Source organism: Schistocerca gregaria, chromosome 3 (genome assembly GCF_023897955.1).
Source record: "Schistocerca gregaria isolate iqSchGreg1 chromosome 3, iqSchGreg1.2, whole genome shotgun sequence".
In the NCBI taxonomy this organism is placed as follows: Eukaryota; Metazoa; Arthropoda; class Insecta; order Orthoptera; family Acrididae; genus Schistocerca; species Schistocerca gregaria.
In genome coordinates, this window is record NC_064922.1 from 605,337,030 (window position 1) to 605,361,468 (window position 24,439).

General features: G+C 42.1%; 1 protein-coding gene across 1 annotated transcript in view; it reads right to left on the reverse strand.

The window, feature by feature from the left end:
* Nucleotides 1-24,439, reverse strand: part of LOC126355492 (synaptic vesicular amine transporter-like) — a 103,808-nt gene that overhangs the window by 70,603 nt on the left and 8,766 nt on the right. Inside the window, exons 2-4 of the mRNA XM_050005809.1 lie at nt 19,528-19,606; nt 13,490-13,671; nt 1,115-1,198 (exon numbers count right to left, since the gene is read on the reverse strand). Of these exons, the coding sequence (XP_049861766.1) occupies nt 1,115-1,198; nt 13,490-13,671; nt 19,528-19,606 (345 nt within the window). The remainder of the gene's footprint in view (nt 1-1,114; nt 1,199-13,489; nt 13,672-19,527; nt 19,607-24,439) is intronic.

Genomic DNA, 24,439 nt, shown 5'->3' on the forward strand with positions numbered 1-24,439 from the left:
TGTGTACATATATGAACATTTGCTGCTATGTAATGATAACCTATTAGCCTGCACCGTGAAACATTAGTTATTACGTTTGCATAAACAGAAATGGCATTTACATTCGAAGAAATGGTTACAGTATTTGTTCAGATGATTAAATAAGTATGAGTATTATAAGAAATTGTTATGGTATTTGTTCAGAAGTTTAAAGAAGTTCTATTCTTGTTTGGCTACCTGGGCACATTCACTCTTTAGAAGCGTTTGTCAACCACTTAAGACTCTAAAGAGGGCGAAGAGGATAACTGGTTTCAGCAGAACACCCTGCCCACTTCACAGGGTCTTTGGTCAACCACTGTAACCCCTCTCCAGCGTTCACATGCTTTCAATGCTCTTAATACCTCTGTCACCCTCTGGTAAGCCACTACAGACCTCTGACATCTTGGCACCCCTCAGTTTCGAGCACAGCTCTCAAAGGGCACCCTGAGCTTCTCCAAGCCGTCGCCTCTGGTTCCAAAGCCCCTTTCGGCTCCAACGCCTCCTCAGATTCGAGCGCTGCCTCAGTCTCCAACATCTTTTCTGCCTCTGTCGCCTCCTCAGGCTCCAATGCCTCCTCCTCTACAGCACCCCCTCCAGCTCTGATCCCATGCCCCCATCTCCTACAGCCTAGCACTTAACGCCACAACCTCCTTTGGCTTCTGCAACACTGGTCCCTGCACCACTGGCTACACCGCCAACGGCTCCAGTGACACCGGCTCCAGTGCAGCAGGCTCCAGCGACACCAGCTCCACATCACCGGCAGTACAACAAATGCCTGTATAGCTTCTGCCAACAACTTGCCTCGATCGGTTCCTCTTCTTCACTTACTGCACCTGTGACTCCTGTCCACGCTGTGAAGCAAATGCTTTGCTGTTGCTTATGTCAGACTGTAATTGACAGCAATGGTACAAAATCCGGTGATCAGTTGCTTTACACCACTGCTTTTCGTCACCTTGCGGGCTAAACACTACTGCACAATCAGGTATTGCAACTTACGCTATGGAGGTGGCCAATTTTTTACCTATATTTAATATTCAATACATCGAGTGAAGGCATTTAAATTCAAACTGTTATAATGACGATTTCCTTTCATTACCTGACACGCCGATACTGGACGAGGCGACTCCTTGCAAGCTGCGAGCGACCATCAGCGCTGCGAAGTTCTCAGCAGTTGCAAACACTGTAGGCAGAAGAAGAAGGCCGGCCTCAGTTCATTACAGAGAAAATAAACGCTGTAAAAATGACAGCGTGAGGCAGAACACACGAGTACAAAAATAAATATAATGCCAAACAGTTTTCGACGTGGTTATAAGAGACAGAGCACAAGCTCCGATTACGAAGAATGAGGCAGGGAGTCTTTCGTACTGTGTACAGAGGAATCAACTCCACAGTGGCCTTAAGTAATTTAGGGAAATCACGGAAAACCTAAATGTGTGTGGTTGGACGCGGATTTGACGTCGAAATACGAATCCAGTCTGTCCCGCCACGCTTCGTGTGAGGACAGAGCTGGAAAAAATGAAATCGTGACGATCAGATGCACTCACAGCTATGTGGTGCTTCGCTTACTGCTTTGGACTTGTATTTGGGAGTATCTGGATCCGGCACTTCCTCTGGTAGTTCTGATTTAGGTTTTCTGTTGTATATATAAATGAAGTTCGAAGAAGTTTGGAATGGAACAGTGGCTAAAACACTGAAATTACATTCTGAAGGAGCTCGGTTAAAATGGCCACACGAGCATCTTTTTATAGGTCATAGGTACCACAGCACGGCTTACAAATGTGCAAACATGTCACAGTCATTTGATTACCTTCAATTAATACTGCACACGGTGTTTACGGGAAAAAAATGCTCTTAGGAAAATTCTTTGGATACAGGAGCTGCTCGTAGAGAGATATTCACAGCATCAAGAAAGATTACATCACATTTACAACAATAATAGCCATTACAGCATGAACTGTGTAGAAAACTTTAGCGAACTCGTCATATTCAAGACACCAGAAGATGTTCATTAGTATTAGCGTGTTACTAGGGCTTAAGAAAATGTTCGTTGCAAAAAAGTATTTCTTGCGTATTAACTTACTTTGAATCATTATCCTTTAATACAGTTATTAGCTGTATTAAAGCTTTAATACAGTTATTAGCACTGAAAGACCTGAGTCGAAACAAGGCCCCCGGAGTAGACAACATTCCATTGGAACTACTGACGGCCTACGGAGAGCCAGTCCTGACAAAACACTACCATCTGGTGAGCAAGATGTATGAGACAGGCGAAATACCCTCAGACTTCAAGAAGAATATAATAATTCCAATCCCAAAGAAAGCAGGTGTTGACAGATGTGAAAATTACCGTACTATCAGTTCAATAAGTCACGGCTGCAAAATACTTACGCGAATTCTTTACAGACGAATGGAAAAACTAGTAGAAGCCGACCTTGGGGAAGATCAGTTTGGATTCCGTAGAAATGTTGGAACACGTGAGGCAATACTGACCCTACGACTTATCTTAGAAGCTAGATTAAGGAAAGGCAAACCTACGTTTCTAGCATTTGTAGACTTAGAGAAAGCTTTTGACAATGTTGACTGGAATACTCTCTTTCAAATTCTGAAGGTGGCAGGGGTAAAATACAGGGAGCGAAAGGCTATTTACAATTTGTACAGAAACCAGATGGCAGTTACAAGAGTCGAGGGACATGAAAGAGAAGCAGTTGTTGGGAAGGGAGTAAGACAGGGTTGTAGCCTCTCCCCGATGTTATTCAATCTGTATATTGAGCAAGCAGTAAAGGAAACAAAAGAAAAATTTGGGGTAGGTATTAAAATCCATGGAGAAGAAATAAAAACTTTGAGGTTCGGCGATGACATCGTAATTCTGTCAGAGACAGCAAAGGACTTGGAAGAGCAGTTGAATATAATGGATAGTGTCTTGAAACGAGGATATAAGATGAACATCAACAAGAGCAAAATGAGGATAATGGAATGTAGTCGAAATAAGTCGGGTGATGCTGAGGAAATTAGATTAGGAAATGAGACGCTTACAGTAGTAAAGGAGTTTTGCTATTTGGGGAGTAAAATAACTGATGATGGTCGAAGTAGAGAAGATGTAAAACGTAGACTGGCAATGGCAAGGAAAGCGTTTCTGAAGAAGAGAAATTTGTTAACATCGAGTATAGATTTAAGTGTCAGGAAGTCATTTCTGAAAATATTTGTATGGAGTGTAGCCATGTATGGAAGTGAAACTTGGACGATAAATAGTTTGGACAAGAAGAGAATAGAAGCTTTCGAAATGTGGTGCTACAGAAGAATGCTGAAGATTAGATGGGTAGATCACATAAGTAATGAGGAAGTATTGAATAGGATTGGGGAGAAGAGAAGTTTGTGGCACAACTTGACAAGAAGAAGGGATCGGTTGGTAGGACATGTTCTGAGGCATCAAGGTATCATCAATTTAGTATTGGAGGGCAGCGTGGAGGGTAAAAATCGTAGAGGGAGGCCAGGAGATGACTACACTAAGCAGATGCAGAAGTATGTATGTTACAGTAGGTACTGGGAGATGAAGAAGCTTGCAGAGGATAGAGTAGCATGGAGAGCTGCATCAGACCAGTCTCAGGACTTAAGACCACAACAACAGCAACAGTTATTAGCTTTAACTTTTAGGAAGTGAAAAAGAAAAGAATGGGAATAACTTATACATAAAAGATTGGAAGTAATAAGAGTGGTAGTAGAGGCAGCACTTGTAGCAACACGGCGCAGCAGTTGGAAGCATGATAAAAGTACTTACACTAAGTGATCAAAAGTATCCGGGCACCCACAAAAACATACATCTTTTATATTAGGAGCATTGTGCTGCCACCTACTGCCAGGTACTCCATATCAGCGACCACAGTAGTCATTAGACATCGTGAGAGAGCAGAATGGGGTACTCCGCGAAACTCACGGACTTTGTGCATGCTCAGGCTATTGGGTGTCACTTGTGTCACACGTCTGTACGCGAGATTTCCACACTCCTAAATATCCCTACGTCCACTGTTTCCGATGTGATAGTGAAGTAGAAACGAGGAGGGACACGTACAACACAAATGCGTACAGGCCGATCTCATCTGTTGACTAACAGAGACTGCCGACAGTGGAATAGGGTTGTAATGTGTAATAGGCAGACACTTGTCCACACCATCACACAGGAACTCCAAACTGCACCAAGATCCACTGTAAGTAATATGACAGTCAGGCGGGAGGTGAGAAAACTTGGATTTCATGGTCAAGCGGCTGCTCATAAGCTACACATCACTCCGGTAAATGCCAAACGACGCCTCGCTTGGTGTAAGTAGCCTAAACATTGGACGATTGGAGAGTGGAAACACGTTGTGTGGAGTGACGAAACACGGTACACAATGTGGCGATCCGATGGCAGGGTGTGGGTATGGCGAATGCCCGGTGAACGTCATCTGCCAGCGTGTGTAGTGCCAACAGTGAAATTAAGGGGCGGTGGTGTTATGGTCTGGTCGTGTTTTTCGTGTAGGGGACTTGCTCCCCTTGTTGTTTTGCGTGACACTATCACAGCAGAGATCCACATTAATGTTTTAAGCACCTTCTTGCTTCACACAGTATTTTTTTTTAAACTTGCAGTAATGTCTTATGGGACCAAACTAGTTAGGTTATCGGTCTCTAAGCCTACCCACTACTTAATCTAACTTAAACTAACTTACGCAATGGACAAGGCACACACAAACGCCCGAGGGAGGACTCGAGCCTCCGACGGGGGAGCCGCACGGACCGTGACACGGTGCCCGAGACCACGCGGCTACCCCGCGCGGCTTTCCACTGTTGAAGAGCAATTCGGGGATGGCGATTGCATCTTTCAACACGATCGAGCACTTGTTCGTAATGCATGGCCTGTGGCGGAGTGGTTACACGACAATAACACTCCTGTCATGGAGTGGCCTGCCCAGAGTCCTGACCTGAATCCTATAGATACCTTTGGGGTGGTTTGGAACGCCGACTTCGTGCCAGGCCTCACCGACCGACATCGATACCTTTCCTCAGTGCAGCACTCCATGAAGAATGGGCTGTCATTCCCCAAGAAACCTTCCAGCACCTGACTGAACGTATGCCTGCGAGAGTTGAAGCTGTCATTAAGGCTAAGAGTGGGCCAACACCATATTGAATTCCAACATTAGCGATTTAGGGCGCCACGAACTTGTAAGACCTTTTTATCCAGGTGTCCGGATACTTTTGATCACATAGTGTATCTATTCTATACCTAGAAATTCCACAGATGAATGATGTACAGTATCCGTTGCAATAACTGATTTTTCGGGGGCACTCGCGGTACCACTAGTTTTCATTAAAGCCCCACATTTTACTACGCTGCCTTAATCATCTTTTTATAAGTAACGAGTAAATGAATAGTTCTAAAGAAGTTACGCTATTAATAGTCGTCGTTAAAAGCAGCAGCCATTTGCAGAAAAGAAACTTTATTTCTTGACTGATTTCAGGTACCTAGTGCTCTTCTTCAGGAGACTACAATTATCGCATTGTTAGCGAGCTTCAAACACTCGTATGCTGCTCATTTTTTATGTCTGACGCTTCAAAAAATTCGGTAATTATGATCTTCTGAATAAGGGCACTAGGTGCCTGAAGCCGACCAAGAAGTAAAATTTCTTTTGTGGAGCTGTTTGCTGATTTTTTCAACAATTACAGTTGCTGGGGGTGGCTACGTAAAAATATTATAAACAGCTGCTAGATTTCCCACTTTTCCTTCAAATAATATGTGAGTGAATAACATAGTCATGCTAATTTGTGACACTGGAGGATCTTTTTCGCTAATGGTAGAAGCTATTGGTAACGTTAGTTCCTTTTTCTTTTTCCTCTTATTCAGCAGAATTAGCGGCAATTACGTTTGTGAATACACTAATGACTCAACTGGAGGCACCTTCCTACGAGCATACAGGATGTCAACTCTGCTTAATTACGGTAGTAATTCGTACTGGCATGAAGTCCACAAACGTTGAGAAGGCTTACCAATTTATTACCTCTCAACATAGGCAGAGTAGCGCCGTGTTTCTGCTACAGAAACGCAGATGTTCCAAATAATAGTGGCGTCGAAGTTACATTGAACTGGCAGCAAGAACTATTCGCGCAGTCCAAGCACTAGGCATGGTCGCTGACGGGAGTTTCCGTGAAGGCGTTTTCGGTTTACAGTCGGTCCCGTCAGTCACCGTGCCGAATGTCAGCTTGGGTTGCACGTATAAGATCTTGTGCCTATTGGCTGCACACCGAGCTACTGCAATTAAATTCTTGTGGGATGTGGTACTGTGCTGACATACTGAACGTACTGGAGGTACTGGCGTCCATTGGAGCTCTGCAGGGGGAAAAAATCGACTTGCCTCCCAGGAGGTTTCGTTCGACTCTGAACGACATCGACTACTGTATTAGACATCTCATTTTGTCCCACAGACTTATTCCCGTAGTAGGTCATCACTATCTGCTTCAACAGTGCCATAACCGTCGCTGCATTGTCTTACATACTTTTCCGAGCACTTTTACTGAGATGCATGGTGATAAATTTGCGTGTCCTACCGTTTTTCACATCACAGAAGTTTGTAATGGGCAAGGATGGGTCTAGGAATCGGATGTGGACTTATTCACGCTACCATTAAGTGCTCCCCTGACGTGGTTTGCATCAGTCCCGCTTTAAGATAGCTGGAGAGGTTCTAGTGTCTTAAATACAGCACCGCGTCGTTCGGACCCGTGATTTGAACTGAGACAGCAGTGATCTTTCGCGCATCATGTGTGCGTAGGAGACTTGCTCGTGTAAGACAATATGGATGCAAAATTGTTCCACTGTGGCTTATTTATTTAGCGCTTCGAGCTGAACTAAGGCAATCTACACTAATATGCCACGGTTAGTCACCTACAAAAGCTGACCGTAAGGCGAATTATTTCACCCAAATTGAGGTAAGAAAGAACGCTGACAGTGTGGCATGTGAAACGACTAGCGGTGTCTGCCTGACGCTAGAGGTGCTACGGCAGCGCTGATGCCTCTTATTTATTTTTTTGTTTATTTACACGTCAAGTTCCGTAGAACCAAGTTGAGGAGCAAATCTCTAAGTTCATGGAACGTGTCAGTACATGAAATTACAACATAAAGGTAATAACAGATAAAAATAAATGTTTATGAACCAGAAAAATGCCAGTCCATAAATTTTAAGTAAACGCAATCAACAATGCAACAAGGATCAGCTTAATTTTTCAAGGAACTCCTCGACAGAATAGAAGGAGTGACCCACGAGCAAACTCTTCAGTTTCGATTTGAAAGCGCGTGGATTACTGCTAAGATTTTTGAATTCTAGTGTTAGTTAATTGAAAATGGATGCAGCAGTATACTGTTTTTTTTCTTTATTGTTATTTTAATCACCTTATACAAGGCGGGCTGTCAGCAGGATATTACGCTGCTCTTTAGCCGTGAGTGGTACAATAATATGACATATAGGTGTACAGATAAGACAATAAAAACGGCGGGCAAAAAAACTGTAGACACGAAAAACAATAAACATGAAGCCGTTCACACTGGACGAGAAAAAACACTAACACTTGTTGACACGGCGCACATAACACGGATGACTGCGACGGCACACGTGAACAGTGGTGTCGTGACGGCGAAAGAACACTGAACACAAAACGAAGGCACACACACGAGACACTGATGGCGATGGTCTCCGGCGCGCGAATGTCCACTGAGCGTGTACGAGTCCGGGGACCTGCCTAAGAGAGAAGGAGGGGGTGGTGGGAGAGGGACAGGGCAGTATATTGCACACCTTTCTGCAAAAGAGTTAAGGAATTCCAGTCCAGATGCTGGTTTGAATTCTGCAGAGTATTAACTGAGATGAAGCTGCTTATTCTTCGGAATAAGCTAATATTGTTAACAAGGAATGACAGTAAGTAATATATACAGGGTGGTCCATCGATCGTGACCGGGCCAAATATCTCACGAAATAAGCGTCAAACGAAAAAACTACAAAGAACGAAACTGGTCTAGCTTGAAGGGGGAAACCAGATGGCGCTATGGTTGACCCGACAGATGCCGCTGCCATAGGTCAAACGGACATCAACTGCGTTTTTTTTTAAAATAGAAACCCCCATTTTTTATTACATATTCGTGTAGTACGTAAAGAAATATGAATGTTCTAGTTGGGCCACTTTTTTGGCTTCGTGATAGATGGCGCTGTAATAGTCACAAGGATATGGCTCACAATTTTAGACGAACAATTGGTGACAGGTACGTTTTTTATATACAGAACGTAGGTACGTTTGAACATTTTATTTCGATTGTTCCAATGTGATACATGTACGTTTGTGAACTTACCATTTCTGAGAACGCATGCTGTTACAGCGTGATTACCTGTAAATACCACATTAACACAATACATGCTCAAAATGATGTCCGTCAACCTCAATGCATTTGGGAAAACGAGTAATGACATTCCTTTCAACAGCGAGTAGTTCGCCTTCCGTAATGTTCGCACATGCATTGACAATGCGCTTACGCATGTTGTTAGGCGTTGTCGGTGGATCACGACAGCAAAAATTTTCTTCAACTTTCCCCACAGAAAGAAATCCGGAGACGTCACATTCGGTGAACGTGCGGGCCATGCTTCGACAACCAATCCACCCGTCATGAAATATGCTATTCAATACCGCTTCAACTTCACGCGAGCTACGTGCCGGACATCCATCATGTTGGAAGTACATCGCCATTCTGTCATGCAGTGAAACATTTGTAGTAACATCGGTAGAACATTACGTAGGAAATCAGCATACATTGCACCATTTAGATTGCCATCGATAAAATTGGGGGCAATTATCCTTCCTCTCATAATGCCGCACCATACATTAACCCGTCAAGGTCGCTGATGTTCCACTTGTCGCAGCCAACGTGGATTTTCCGTTGCCCAATAGTGCATATTTTGCCGGTTTACGCTACCGCTGTTGGTGAATGATGCTTCGTCGCTAATTAGAACGCGTGCAAAAAATCTGTCATCGTCCCGTAATTTCTCTTGTGCCCAATGGCAGAACTGTATACTACGATCAAAGTCGTCGCCATGCAATTCCTGGTGCATAGAAATATGGTACGGGTGCAATCGATGTTGATGTAGCATTATCAACACCTACATTTTTGAGATTCCCGATTCTCACGCAGTTTGTCTGCTACTGATGTGCGGATTAGCCGCGAGAGCAGCTAAAACACCTACTTGGGCATCATCATTTTTTGCAGTTCGTGGCTGACGTTTCACATGTGGCTGAACACTTCCTGTTTCCTTAAATAACATAACTATCCAGCGAACGGTCATGACACTTGGATGATGTCATCCAGGATACCGAGCAGCATACATAGCACACGCCCGTTGGGCATTTTGATCACAACAGCCATACATCAACACGATCTCGACCTTTTCCGCAATTGGTAAACGGTCTGTTTTAACACGGGTAATGAATCTCGAAGCTAATACCGTCCGCACTGGCGGAATGTTACGTGATACCATGTACTTATACGTTTGTGACTATTACAGCGCCATCTATCACAAAGCGAAAAAAGTGGTCCAACTAAAACATTCATATTCCTTTACGTACTACACGAATATGTAATAAAAAATGGGGGTTCCTATTTAAAAAAAAAAACGCAATTGATATCCGTCTGACCTATGGCAGTGCCATCTAGCGGGCCAACCACAGCGCCATCTGGTTTCCCCTTCAAGCTAGACAAGTTTCGTTCTTTGCAATTTTTTCGTTTGGTGCTTATTTCGTGATATATTTGGCCCGTTCACTATCAATGGACCACCCTGTATATATTGAGAGGCCAATGTCAAAATACCCCGACTCATGAACAGGGGTCGACAAGAGGTTGGTGCACTTACACCACTTATTGCCAGAACAGTCCGTTTTTGAGCCAAAAATATCCTTTTAGAATGGGAAGAGTTACCCCACAATAATGCACCATACAACATAAGCGAATGAAAATAAGCAAAGTAGACTAATTTTCGTGTCGAATAGTAAAAATACCGTTCGAATAATAAAATGGCTGTATTAAGTTTTTTAACAAGATCCTGAACGTGGGCTTTCCACGACAGCTTACTATCTATCTGAACACCTAGACATTTGAACGCTTCAGTTTCACTTATCATTTTCCTAGCCTGTGAAACTAAAACGTCAGGTTTTGTTGAATTTTTGTGTTAGACACTGTAAAAACTTAGTCTTTCTGTGGTTTAGCGTTAGTTTATTTTCTACAAGCCAAGAACTTAGGTCGTGAAATGCACTATTTGAAACCGAGCCAATGTTGCAGACAACATCCTTTACTACCAAGCTAGTGTCATCAGCAAGCACAAATATTTTATAATTTCCTGTAATACTAGAGGGCATAGCATTCATACAAATAAGGAACAGGAGTGGCCCCAAAACTGATCCCTGGGGCACCACCCACTTGACCATACCCCACTCAGACCCGACATTACATCCATTCTCAACGTTGTGAATAATGACCTTTTGTTGTCTGTTACTAAAGGAAGAGGTGAACCAATTGTGAGCTACTCCCCGTATTCTGTAACAGTCGAACTTGTGGAGCAATATTTTGTGATCAACACAATCAAACGCCTTAGTTAAATAAACAACTATGCCTAATGTTCGAAACCTTTTGTTTAACGCATACAGTACCAGACAGAAAAGAGAATATAGAATTTCAGTTGTTAAACGACTTCTAAAGCCGAACTGTACAACTGATAGCAAATTGTGTTATATAAAATGATTAATTATCCTTACATACACAGCCTTTCATTGCTGTGATGGCATAGAAATAGGTCTAAAATTATTTACATTATCCATTTCTCCCTTTTTATATAGCGGCTTTACTACTGAGTACTTTAATCGTTCAGGAATCTGATCATTGGTAAAGGATAAATTACAAATATGGCTAAATACAGGGCTAACATGTGCAGCACAGTACTTTAATACTCTGCTACGCATTCCACCATAACCATGAGAGTGCTTAGTCTTCAGTGTTTTAACTACTGACTCACTCTGTCTTGTCTGTATCATAGAGGAGTATATCAGACATCAATCTCGGAAAGGCGTTTGCCAAGAAAGTCATATGATTCCCTGTAGAAACTAACTTTTTATTCAGGACACCAGCAATGCTCAGAAAATGATTATTAAATATGATTTACCAGTAACAAAAATATTTTTACTGCGCACTGACTTTATATCGTGGACCTTGTGCTGCTGACCAGACACTTCCTTCACAACTGACCATATGGTTTTAATTTTATCCTGTGAATTAGCTGTTCTATTTGCCTACCACATACTCTTTGCATTCCTAATAACATTTTTAAGCACCTTACCATACTGTTTGTAATGGGCTACTGTAGGCTGATTGTGACTACTTCTAACATTTTGATATAATTCCCACTTTGTTCTACAAGATATCCTTATCCCACTAGTCAGCCACTCAGTCTGCCTTTTACTACTATTATCCCATTTGAACATTCTAATGGAAAGCAACTCTCAAAGAGCATGAGAAATGTGTTAAGGAAAGCATTATATTTGTCATCTTGTTATCAGCAATATAAACATCCTGCCACTCTTGTTCCTTGACAAGGTTTAGAAAACTCTCTATTGCTGTTGGATTAACTTTCCTACATAGTTTGTAATTAAATGTGACATTTGTTTGAGTACTAAAGGCTTTTAGTATTAAAATTTATGCATCATGGACTGAAAGGCATTCACCCTTTTACTACCAGAATGCCCATCCAGTAATGAAGAATGAATAAAAATACTGTCTATAGCTGTGCAACTGTCCCCCTGCACCCTCGTTGGAAAAAAAAAAAAAACGATCTGCATCAGATCATATGAATTTAGGAGATCTACGAACATCCTTTTTCTTGCAGCATCACATACACTACTGGCCATTAAAATTGGTACACCACGAATATGACGTGGTACAGACGTGAAATTTAACCGACAGGAAGAAGATGCTGTGCTATGCAAATGATTAGCTTTTCAGAGCATTCACACAAGGTTGGAGCCGGTGATGATACCGACAACGTGCTGACATGAGGAAAGTTTCCAACCGATTTCTCATACACAAAAAGCAGTTGATCGGCGTTGCCTGGTGAAACGTTGTTGTGATGCCTCGTGTAAGGAGGAGAAATGCGTACCATCACGTTTCCGACTTTGATAAACATCGGATTGTAGCTTATCGCGATTGCGGTTTATCGTACGGCGACATTGCTGCTCGCGTTGGTCGAAATCCAATGACTGTTGGCAGAATATGGAATCGGTGGGTTCAGGAGGGTAATACGGAACGCTGTGCTGGATCCCAACGGCCTCTATCACTACCAGTCGAGATGACAGGCATCTTATCCGCATGGCTGTAAGGGATCGCGCAGCCACGTCTCGATCCCTGAGTCAACAGATGGAGACGTTTGCAAGACAACAACCATAACACTTCGACGACGTTAGCAGCAGCATGGACTATTAGCTCGGAGACCATGGCTGCGGTTACCCTTGACGCTGCATCACAGACAGGAGCGCCTGCGATGGTGAACAAAACGATAAACCTGGGTGCACGAATGGGAAAACGTCATTTTTTCGGACGAATCCAGGTTCTGTTTACAGTATCATGATAGTCGCATCCTTGTCTGGCGACATCGCGGTGAACGCACATTGGAAGTGCGTATTCGTCATCGCCATACTGGCGTATCACCCGGCGTGATGGTAACGGGTGCCATTGGTTACACGTCTCGGTCACCTCTCGTTCGCCTTGACCGCACTTCGAACAGTGGACGTTACATCTCAGATGTGTTACAATCCATGGCTCTACCCTTCATTCTATCCCTGCGAATCCTTACATTTCAGCAGGATAACGCACGACCGCATGTTGCAGGCCCTGTAAGGGTCTTTCTGGGTACAGAAAATGTTCGACTCCCTGGCCAGCACATTCTCCAGATCTCTCACCAATTGAAAACGTCTGGTCAATGGTGGCCGAGGAACTGGCTCGTCACAATACACCAGTCACTACTCTTGATGCACTGTGGTATCGTGTTGAAACTGGCATGGGCAGCTGTACCTGTACACGCCACCCAAGCTCTGCTTGACTCAATGCCCAGGGGTATGAAGGGCTGTATTACGGCCAGAGGTGGTTGTTCTCGCTACTGATTTCTCAGGATCTATGCACCCAAATTGCGTGAGAACGTAACCACATGTCTGTTTTAGTATAATATATTTCTCCAATGAGTATCCGTTTATCATCTGCATTTCTTCTTGGTGTAGCAATTTTAATGGACAGTAGCGTACAAAATTTATAATGAAGTCACCACATATAGCTAATTTCTGGTACTTTCTACAAGTCAGCCGAGACGCATGCGGATATAGGACGAGGGTTTTATGCGTGGCTGGATCACCAGCGCGCTGCTGCGCAGCTACTCACGGAGGGCGGCGACGAGCAGGACGGCGGTGCCGAAGAGCAGCGGCAGCGGGTAGCCGAGGGCGCGCGTCGCCAGCGCCAGCAGCGGGTTGGCCGCCAGCTGCACCAGCGCCTTGGACGACAGCAGCAGCCCCACCCACGGCGCCTCCTCGCCCTCCGTGCGCAGCACGTGGCCCATCCTGGCGCTGGAACACCCCACCTCACACCGTGCCTTCTTACCCAAGGAAACACTCCAGTATTCGAAAACTGAGGTAAAACCATGAAACACGGAATAACTGGGAAGGGGGAAAAGGACGTGTCACGAAAGATGAGTAAGTTAACGCCAGTACCACCCTAGAAGTACCATCGCTCGAATTTGTGTTGTTAGACGGGGTGCACCTTATATAAAACTGAAGAGCTGGAATGGCCAAATACCCGTCTGTCTTTGGACCTCTTTGGCATTATCCACCACATGCAATAGTCTTGCAATAGTCTAGCCGTTGTAAAGACCTTGAAGAAATGCATGATACACACAGTCCTGTCTTACGATACATTTATTCACTACCGGTTTCGATCATGCACCGTCTTCACAGTGGAAAAATATCTAACGTAATGCCTTCAAATGGCATACATGCTGTTTAACAAGGAAAGTATACGGCAATACAGACTTGAAAACGTAAGAAAACTTACACTTAACGCCATAATGCAGCAAATTTGGAAATTCGTGGTAAGTTCTGTGGGACCAAACTGCTGAGGTCATCGGTCCTTAAGTTTACACGCTACTTAATCTAACTTAAACCAACTTACGTTAAGGACAGCACTCACACCCATGCCTGAGGGAGGACTCGAACCTCCGTCGGGGGGATCCACGCGAACGGTGAGAAGGTGCCTGAGACCGCACTTCAATAACACAGGCTTAAACAACTAGGAAACAGCGTTGAACACATGAGAACTTGTTCAAATGATTCAAATGACTCTCAGCACTATGGGACTTAACATCTGAGGGTATCAGTCCCCTAGACTTAGAAACTACTGAAACCTAACTAAGGACATCATACACATCCACGCCCCAGGCAGGATTCGAACGTGCGACCGTAGCAGACGCGCGGTTCCAGACTGAAGCGCCTAGAACCGCTCGGCCACAGAAGCCGACATATGAAAACTTGTAAGTGCAGTAAGTGTACAGCATGAGTGGTTAGGTATAACAAGACCATCAGGCTTTTGTGTCACAGCACAGCGTGTATCATGCATTTCTTCAAGTAATTCGATGCCGTTGACAGATGCCTGAAAAAAAAATGTTTTATTGTCAAGACCGTCTGCCTAAATAGCATTTGAAACTGTCCCAATGTGTTAGTTGAATGCGTTAACGGCATTATTACCAAAAATAACAGATCTTATGATAACGATGAACTAGTGCTACTACCGTAAACTCTTTGACAAAGGAGACCACCTACACTCTAGGTCGAAAGTTCTTGGTTCTGACTACACTGGCGTTATGTAACACAAGGCATACAGAACAATAATATGTGCACGGAACAATCAACATGATGATATCTATAGAGTAGTACCCAAGTTGGAAAGATGCCTATACACGGTGAAACGTAATTAATAACGAACAATGACGCAGGAGAAAGCATACTATAACAGAAGCAAAAACATTCCAGTAGACATGGATCCCCAAACCAGTCGTCTACGAGTTTGCGGATATGTGGTTACGAGCTACTACTTACTTCAAACTGAAATTTTCTTCTAGTTATCACAAATGTATTTGTAATAAACCGCTTCAATTGTAAGAAATTCATTTGTTCAGTCACGACCGGTTTCGGGCTATTGTAGACTTCTCTTCAGGTGAAACAAAGACGATGAGGCACGTGACCCCAGCACAGTGGATACCAGGCTGCGCTCTGGCGACAGCTGCATATCAAGCCCAGGTACCTCACGTGCGGCTATCATCATCTTTGTTTCACCTGAAGAGGAGCCTAAAATCGCCCGAAACCGGTCGTGATTGAACAAGTGAATTTCTTACAACTGAAGTGTTTCATCACACCACACAACGATGCTCAGTTGTGGATGTAATGTCAACGAAATTTATGAGGTAAACATTTCGATTAAGTGTCCATTTAATTAAGATCAAAGCGTTCTATTGTCGTATTTCTCCTGTTTCAGCTTTCGCTATGAGCTACGCTACAGCCTGTATTTGCACTCACAAATACACACGATAAATAAATAAAGAGCAGGCAGCGGCAGGTTTGAGATCAGGACGACAGTGTTGTGAGAGGAAACAGCAGGAACAACCATATTCGGGTAGTTGCTATGGAGCATGGTCTACCCAAAAAAACTTAGAAGAGAGGTCAGATGACGCAGACACCGGTCAAACTCAGACCAGATTAACTGTACCTCATTTTTTCATCGACTCTGACCGCAGTTCCGTAGCGTTACTTTAGCGAGCAAAATTAGTAGGAGGTCTTGCATTTGCAGATACGTGCTTGGCAAGGGAGGGTGGAACTTATATGCAAGAAGGGACATAAATGCGATACGTAAGCGGAGCTGGCGGTCAGATGGTCCTCTCTCACCATCGATTAACATCACTGTTTGCGGTATGCATCTTAACATACATCTTGGACTGTAGACAAATGACATTTCGCTTCCAGAGACCCATTTCACCGACGAATAATCTGTCAACAAGCACTGAAAAGTCTGAATACCTGTGCGTTGATAGCTATACTTTTAGATGGTGAAACAGATCGCCGTATCTTTCCATAGAGTTGTAGAGTGGACTATCTGATGCTTATACACTTATTTGTGCCTGTAAAATTGATGACAATTTGGTATTACAAGACGACAACGTAAAGATTCTCTTATTGACAAGCAGCATCAGCAGCAATGAACAGTTTAGCCAACTGTCTTCAGATGTTTAACTCCTGAAGGCCATCAACAAAGTTTGAAGAAGATCTATGGAAGCAGACTGTTCCGACGGTCGGTCATTCTACCAGTGACGTCTTGAATTCCTCATAATATGCTTGCTATGTTCTCGAGAGTCGTGTTGGGCACCTCAGTTCATCTTCCCATACTTTTGCCGCACTGAGAACAGCTTTGTGAGAAATATACAGTTTGTTCTCTGTGGAGAAACCGTCATTGGGGACGTCACTCAACGCTGCTGTCGGGAATAATTACACTGAGTGCTAACAATATTACCTTTTCTTAAATTGACACTTCCAGTTTTGTAAATTTCAATTACAGTTTAAATTAAAACATGAATTATTCGTCTGGAATTGTATTTTCAAATTTTAATTTATGCTATATCGTTTGTTTTACGCTTTTCTTACGTTTCATTAAGTTCTACCTGTAACTGCGTCAGTTCTGGTGGGTTTTTATGAATTTTTAGTCATTCGTGAATACAAATAAACTTAAACCAGATTGAATATTCTCCTGCCAGGTCACAAAAAAACGGACATGCTCCCCTTTAAAAGACTCAGGGAAAAGTGAGGATACAACATTCGGTCTTCCTCGCCAAAAATTTAGGCACGCGAACACATTCACTCTCCTATAACACACAACATTCTAAATCATTTTACTCAGTTTGTTTGTTCTGAATCTTTTACACTGAGCGTCTCTCTCTCACTGCCAGTGTCATATCTCTTTCCCACTGCCTCCTCTTTCTCCCATTGTCACTTTCTACTGTGTCTCTCACTGCCACTGTCTTCATCCCAGTCTCTCGCTCTTCCTTATCACTGTCTCCTTCTCTGCCGCTTGCACCGTCTGCCCTACTGCCATTGTCTTTGTCACACTCTTTTGCTCTCTCACTGCCACTGTCCCTTTCATTTTGGCTTACACTCTGCTGTCTTTCTCTTCAGCCACCACCGTCTCCTCTCCACAAGTGTTTGGAGACAGTTTGCTCGGATTTTTTAACCCTAGATCGGAAACTTCAACACATGGATATATCGGATGAGGGAAAGTTAGCAAATTTTTCTGTGTTTAATTTCGCGAGTCTGTGGGGGGGGGGGGGGGGTGGAAGGGTGGTTTCGAGATCCCCCGAGTCAATGCATAGTCTTGACTAGCGTCTCTTTTTCGTTTCCACTTACTGCTCTCCATTTTGCTCCCAGTGCTGCAATCTCCATCCACCTCTCTCTTTCACTGTCGCTGTCTCTCACTCCTTTTTCTTTGGTCCCACTGCTATTGCCTTCATCCATTCCACTTTCTTTTTCATTGCTACTTTCTCTCTCCCACCGCCATTCTCTCTCTTCGCCTCCAGTGACACTGTCTCCTCTCTCTTCCACTGTCACTGCATCTCTACTACTCTCTTTCAGCATAAAAAAGCGCGATAGTGTTCGCATACTGAAATTTTTCGCGATTGTCAAGGAATAAGAGTTCAGGTAACTGGTTCCCCACTTATCTATCACAGGTTTTTAAAGAAGAGAATTTCATCGTTTTTGTGTTCCTATAGGAGCAGTTTTCAGCTGGTTCTCTTTTTTTTCACTATTACAGTAGAGTGTGCTGCATACATAAAACGAATTTCGTACGTCAGTAAATATTACGAACTTCTAGCACGCTGGAATAGCTGTGGATCAACAACTCCGGTTAATCGTACAACGAAAATCCAGTCCAAAGCTATAATTTTTTATTTATTCAGTCGATGAATAGTTTCTGGCAGAGACCGATTTTCAAACCATCGTAACATAACCAAACACGGTATTTCCGAAAACACGAAAATCATGTCAAATTGTGTTGCGAACAGTTGCAGCACATACAGACAACTCAGTTGGCTGTATGTGTTGTAACAGTTCTCTGCATATTTTTGACATGGTTTTCACATATTCGGAAATAGCATTTTTGATTACGCTACGATGGTTTGAAAATGGGTCTCGGCCAGAAACTAGTTATCGAGTAAAGAAAAAAACGTAGAATTTGCAATTTTTGAGTGTTTTTCGTTGTACACTAAACTGTGAACAATTTATTTATATACTTAGACACATTTACGTACTTTCACACACAAACAACTAATACCTAACAATACATAATGTTAACACAAAATTGTCTACCACTGAACACAAGTTCACTTTACAATATTTAAAATATAAATGAAAATTTTTTAATGATGTACCTATATAATATAAAAAAATGCGGTGTTCGATTATGTCGCCAGGTGGCACCATCGAATAATTTCCAGGTCGACAGCCTGTATATGCTTGAAATGTTCGTTGTACAGAGACAGCGCGGCATAAAGTTTTGTTTGTGAAAAATAAATGGCGGGTAGAAACAGTTTGGTGACCTCAAAACCCTTGCAATGAGTCTAGAACACTTGCCATGCTTTCACTATACCAGTTAAAACTACATTTATGCCTCAGATCGGACATTACGTGCATATTTACGTTAATAAGTACTATAATTTTGAACCTTTGTATCTCAGTAACGGACAATGACATCGAAAAAATAGTTTAGATGTTTCCCGAGAGCATCTTCTTAATATGATATAGTAAAAATTTCGACGATGTGCCTCGAATAGAAATTTTAGAAGAGACCATTCCCATAATTGGTACTTTTCGTCTCCAAAAATCATGGCGTTTCGGGGTTGTCTTAGGAACTGCCCATGAGCAAATGATGTTTTTATAAGCTGCCTAAGGCTCGTCCTAGACCACACATAATGCAAAAGAAGATTTGGTGACATTTCTGGGCTGGAGGAAGTTCGTAGTGTTTAAATTTCGACTCTGTATTGTAGGACTGTTACAGTATACCCGTTCTTCCGATACGTACACAAATAGAAGCTAGGCCAAGGGCTATCCAAAACTATTAACCCCTTATCTATATGATCAATGGAAGACGAGTTATGACCACCTGAGAAATCGAATTTTCGCGCGCGTCTTTTAGGAACATACCGGTATAGTGCAGTGTCGTGCACATACCAACTCAGAAGGAAGCTTTCAAAATAAGTAACATTTAAGATGGATATAAGGGATAGCAATTATGTTAAACTGATAATATTCCAAAGGGCATTCTTCATGTTTAAGTAATTACTGCATCAAGTACATGTGTATGTATCAAGAATTGCAGCGCTTGTTGCTTACCTGGAACAGTTGGCTGCCATGGACATGTTGCTATCATAGCAGACCTCATTGCGGTACAAAACATCTGGAAGAATGGGAACTGAAACAAACGACAGACTGGTAGAAACATGGTCTATCTAATGCCACTACTTCTAGCAGTAACAACGTTATTTCATGCTTTACGCTGGATCCTATCTGTGTCCATGTAGTACCGGTTGATCAAAAAGTCAGTATAAATTTGAAAACTGAATAAATCACGGAATAATGTAGATAGAGAGGTACAAATTGACACACATGCTTGGAATGACATGGGGTTTTATTAGAACCAAAAAAATACAAACGTTCAAAAATGTCCGACAGATGGCGCTTCATCCGATCAGAACAGCAATAATTAGCATAACAAAGTAAGACAAAGCAAAGATGATGTTCTCTACAGGAAATGCTCAATATGTCCACCATCATTCCTCAACGATAGCTGTAGTCGAGGAATAATGTTGTGAACAGCACTGTAAAGCATGTCCGGAGTTACGGTGAGGCATTGGCGTCGGATGTTGTCTTTCAGCATCCCTAGAGATGTCTGTCGATCACGATACACTTGCGACTTCAGGTAAGCCCAAAGCCAAAAATCTCACGGACCGAGGTCTGGGGACCTGGGAGGCCAAGCATGACGAAAGTGGTGGCTGAGCACACGATCATCACCAAACGACGCGCGCAAGAGATCTTTCACGCGTCTAGCTGTCGTCAGCAAGAGACCGAGATTTGAGGAGTACTCCAACAAGTGTGGGGGGAGTGACAGGCCAACAGCCAAAACCACCTGGACTGGCTAGCGCGTACTGTGAAGTTGACATTTCATGACCACGCTTCACATTCACACAGACTGTGCTGTTCTAGCGGATGTGAAGAACATCACTTGCGTCTCACACACATTCAGGATTCATGATGTTACTAAGTGCAATAAGCGTGCTACATGAACGCTTGGTGAATAATATATAATTTCTAATACCTGACGGTTTTTTCTCCTTTTCGTGGACAGGATTGTAGTTCACATATTTTATATCAAAGCCATGTCGCTAAGGATGCATCGAACTTACTGTCTGCGGGTGATACCGGTTTTATGTTGGCCGTAACGTTAACATAGTAAGGATTTGGACCTCTGAACCCTGTAGCGGAATATGTACGTTCTTTGAGTCGCTTGTTATATATAACAATGATCGACGCCTTCGAAGTCCATACATATAAACTATTTCCAGCGAGAAAATCGTTTCCTTCACATATATTATGACTTAATTCAAAGTCTTCTAGAATTATGGTAGAAGTGGGGTTGAATGAAAGTTAGTAGAACATAGGATGTTGCTTCTAACCATCAGTTTTTCAGCATCTTTCTACAAGTACATTTACGTGACCTATGCTCGCATCCAATCGTCGGTAACAGCTTTCTGCTGGGGATATCTTTAAAACTTTGAAGATAAGATGTGGAACAGTACAGTGTTATTTCTTGTGTAACTTCTTTTAACACAGAGTGAAAATGTAAGCCAAAACCACATTGGTTTTTATTTTTTTTATTTCGAGTTTTTCTTTCTTAACTAGTCTCTCCATCGATTTTCTGCATATATTAGAAAAATTACAGATAATTTTTCCACAAAGGAAATTCAACTTTTATAGAAGTCAAAAAGAAGTGTCTCGAAGGAGTGATTTGTCCAAAACAAATCATCTACATTAGTTCAAACATTTTTAAATGAAATGTATGTGCAGTTTTGAAGGATGCCGTAATATGTACTAGCTCGGTTTGGATAATTATTTATAATACTTATATAAGTAGCAAAAGTGAAACAGGGAGAACCGTTTTCTGGCTCTGTCCCCAGCTTCTTACACACACACACACACACACACACACACACACACACACACACACACACACACACGCACGCACGCACGCACGCACAGAGACAGAGAGAGAGAGAGAGAAAATCTTTGTGTCTTGATAGAGCTGTACTTCAGAATGTCAATGTAGTTCTCAAACTGAAAAGCCTGCTGCTAGAGGTTTTAAATACTTTTTGTGCAGTAGAAACATTTTTGCCAAACAGATAAGTTATAGGAAAAGAAACGTATTTCCCATGTTACATAATGTTTTCTATTATACTTTTTATAACGCATATCTGTATTTATGGTATCTTTTCGTCGTTAATACTGGTAGCTGCAATCTCTGTTTGGAGCAAACGGGATAGCATCGCTTCAAAAAAGTACAGATGTTCCTTCAGATTGTGTCCTGGAAACGTATGATTTGTACTGGATTTCAAGTAGAGGGATATAATCAGTTTCCATCGATGTAATTCTTTACGTTGTTGTCTGGTAAACGGAAAGCATCCTATAATATCTAGTTTTAAATGATTCATACAATAATTCGTCGTGAAATAGCTGACTAATTTATTGAAAATATCTACAATAAAAGACCTTGTCAAATAAAATTAAAATCAGACATTGGAATATCGTAACTACTACACAAAAATTCAAAGTTACTATATACGAGTGGAATCTACAACACGAAAAAATTATGAACCGCAGAGCAGAACAGAAAATATCTCCGGAAAATGTTATGGAACAACGGTAATGTAAGATTATTTTAACTCACAAAGACTTTTCGTTCATCACAGCCGTGGCTGTGACGTATACCTCATTTCATCTTTCTTGGCAGTTTGTGGAATTCACAATGAAAAGTTTTATTTTTGCACTTCGAGTTTAGAAACCCCTGTTCCCAGGTGTTTGCATATGTCGACCCAGCGACTACATCTATACTTAATAGTTATAATTTGTTTGTCAACGTGAATGAAGATATTCGTAGGTATTGTACACTTAACTCGAGTGCAATACTTGTGACTTTGTGGTTTTGGCAGTTATGGCTTTGTTTAGATGAGTTGTCCCGTAAACACTTGCCTAGTTACAGTCATGAATGGCTGTAGTCGTCGTTCCGATGTGCAGTAAATAAATACCGGAAAAAGGGAAGCCATGAGATGCAGACTACATTGTGCATTAATGAAAACTCCAATGTAACTGGCACACTACCACACAGTAAAGAATAAGGAAGCACGTACGAGCGAGGAAAACCAAAAAAGGGGACCATTTAAGGAAAATAAGATTCACATTTTTGAGATTATGTAGCAGCAGATCTTTTCAGTCTCAACTGCGAGCATGAGAGACTCGTACAGAACGTACAATGGAAAGATGTGTAGGAGTTATCATTGGCCATTAGGACCACCAGAACAATTAGCAAAAACAGTTCAGTTAAAGTTGGTTGTTCTTCACCCGAATTCGTCAGATGCTTGAAAACTGGCCTGTATATTTCACAAGTACAAAGTGCATGATGGAAAGGAAGTTTGACGAAAAATATTGCAAACGGGCTGTACAAATTACTGAACAGCCTCGGCTTTCGTTATCAAAATTCTGAGAGATACTTAACAGGCCGAATCTACGACCACTAAATCTCAAAAATCTCTGCGTTTAAAAGAGTAGTAAACAAATGGAATCCAGTGAGTGCATTCATTTCCTAAGTCTTTATAGTACATACAGTCAAAGAAATTCCGAAGAATTGTAACACGTAAACATTCATCAATACCAGGCTGAGTGTAGCAATGTTTCATTTTATTCACTTCTGTGGCTCACTAACTGGTGTAGTCTTTTCCAGATTGTTGGTCATAAACTTATAACACAGGAAGTACGGCAAATAAATAAATTTTCCCTGTTGTGAGTATACAGCATAGTCACTCTTGTGGTCTTCAGTCTGAGGAATGGTTTGATGCGGCTCTCCACGCTAGTCTGTCCTGTGCGATTAACTACTGCAACCTGCGTTCTTCTGAATATACTTACTGTATTCATCTCTTTGTCTTCCTTTACGAGTTTTACACCCCCATTGGTGATCCCTTGATGTCTGAGAATGTGTCGGAGTAGCCGATCTCTTATTTTAGTCAAACTGAGGCACAAATTTCTTTTCTCCCCAATTCTGTTCTGTACTTCCTGATTAGTTACGTGATTTAACCATTTAATCTGTTGCAGTCGTCTTCAGCACCACATCTCATAAGCGTCTCTTCTCTTATTGTCTAAACTGGTTATCGTCCAAGTTTCACTTCCCCTCATGGCTACGCTCCAGACAAATACCTTCAGAAAAGTCTTCCTAACCCTTAAGTCAATATTTGGTGTTAACAAATTTCTCTTCTTCAGAAACGCTTCTCTTGCCATTGCCAGCCCGCATTTCATGTCCTGCCTACTTCGGCTGTCATTATTTATTTTATTGCGCAAATACCAAAGCACATCTACTACTTTCAGTATCTCGTTTTCTAATCTAATTTCCTCACCATCACCTGATTTAATTCGACTTTATTACATTACCCTTGTTTTTCTTCTATTGATGTTCGACTTATATCGTCCATTCGTCCATTCAGAGACACTGTCCCTTTGGTTCACTGCTCTTCCAAGTCCTTTGCTATCTGACAGAACTACAATGTCATCGAAAACCTTTAAGTGGTTTTTCCTTGAAATTGAATTTTTACTCAAATTTTTTCTTCTTTTTCCTTTACTGCTTGCTCATTGTACAGATAGAATAACATCGGGGATAGGCTATAGCCCTGTCTCATTCCCGTCTCAACGACTGCTTCTCTTTCACGCTTCTCGACTTTTATAACTGCTGTCTGGTTTCTGTACAAGTCCCGTCGACTTTTATAACTAACATATGCTTTCTATGGATGTTGCAAATAGCCTTTCGCTCCCTGTAATTTACGCCTGCTACGTATAGAATTTCAAATAGGGTATCCCAGTCAACATTGTAAAAGATGCTTTCTCTAAATCTACAAATGCTATAAACGTAGATTTGCCTTTCCTTAACCTATCTTCCAAGATAAGTCGTACGGTTGATATTGCCTCGAGTTTTCCTACATTTCTCCGA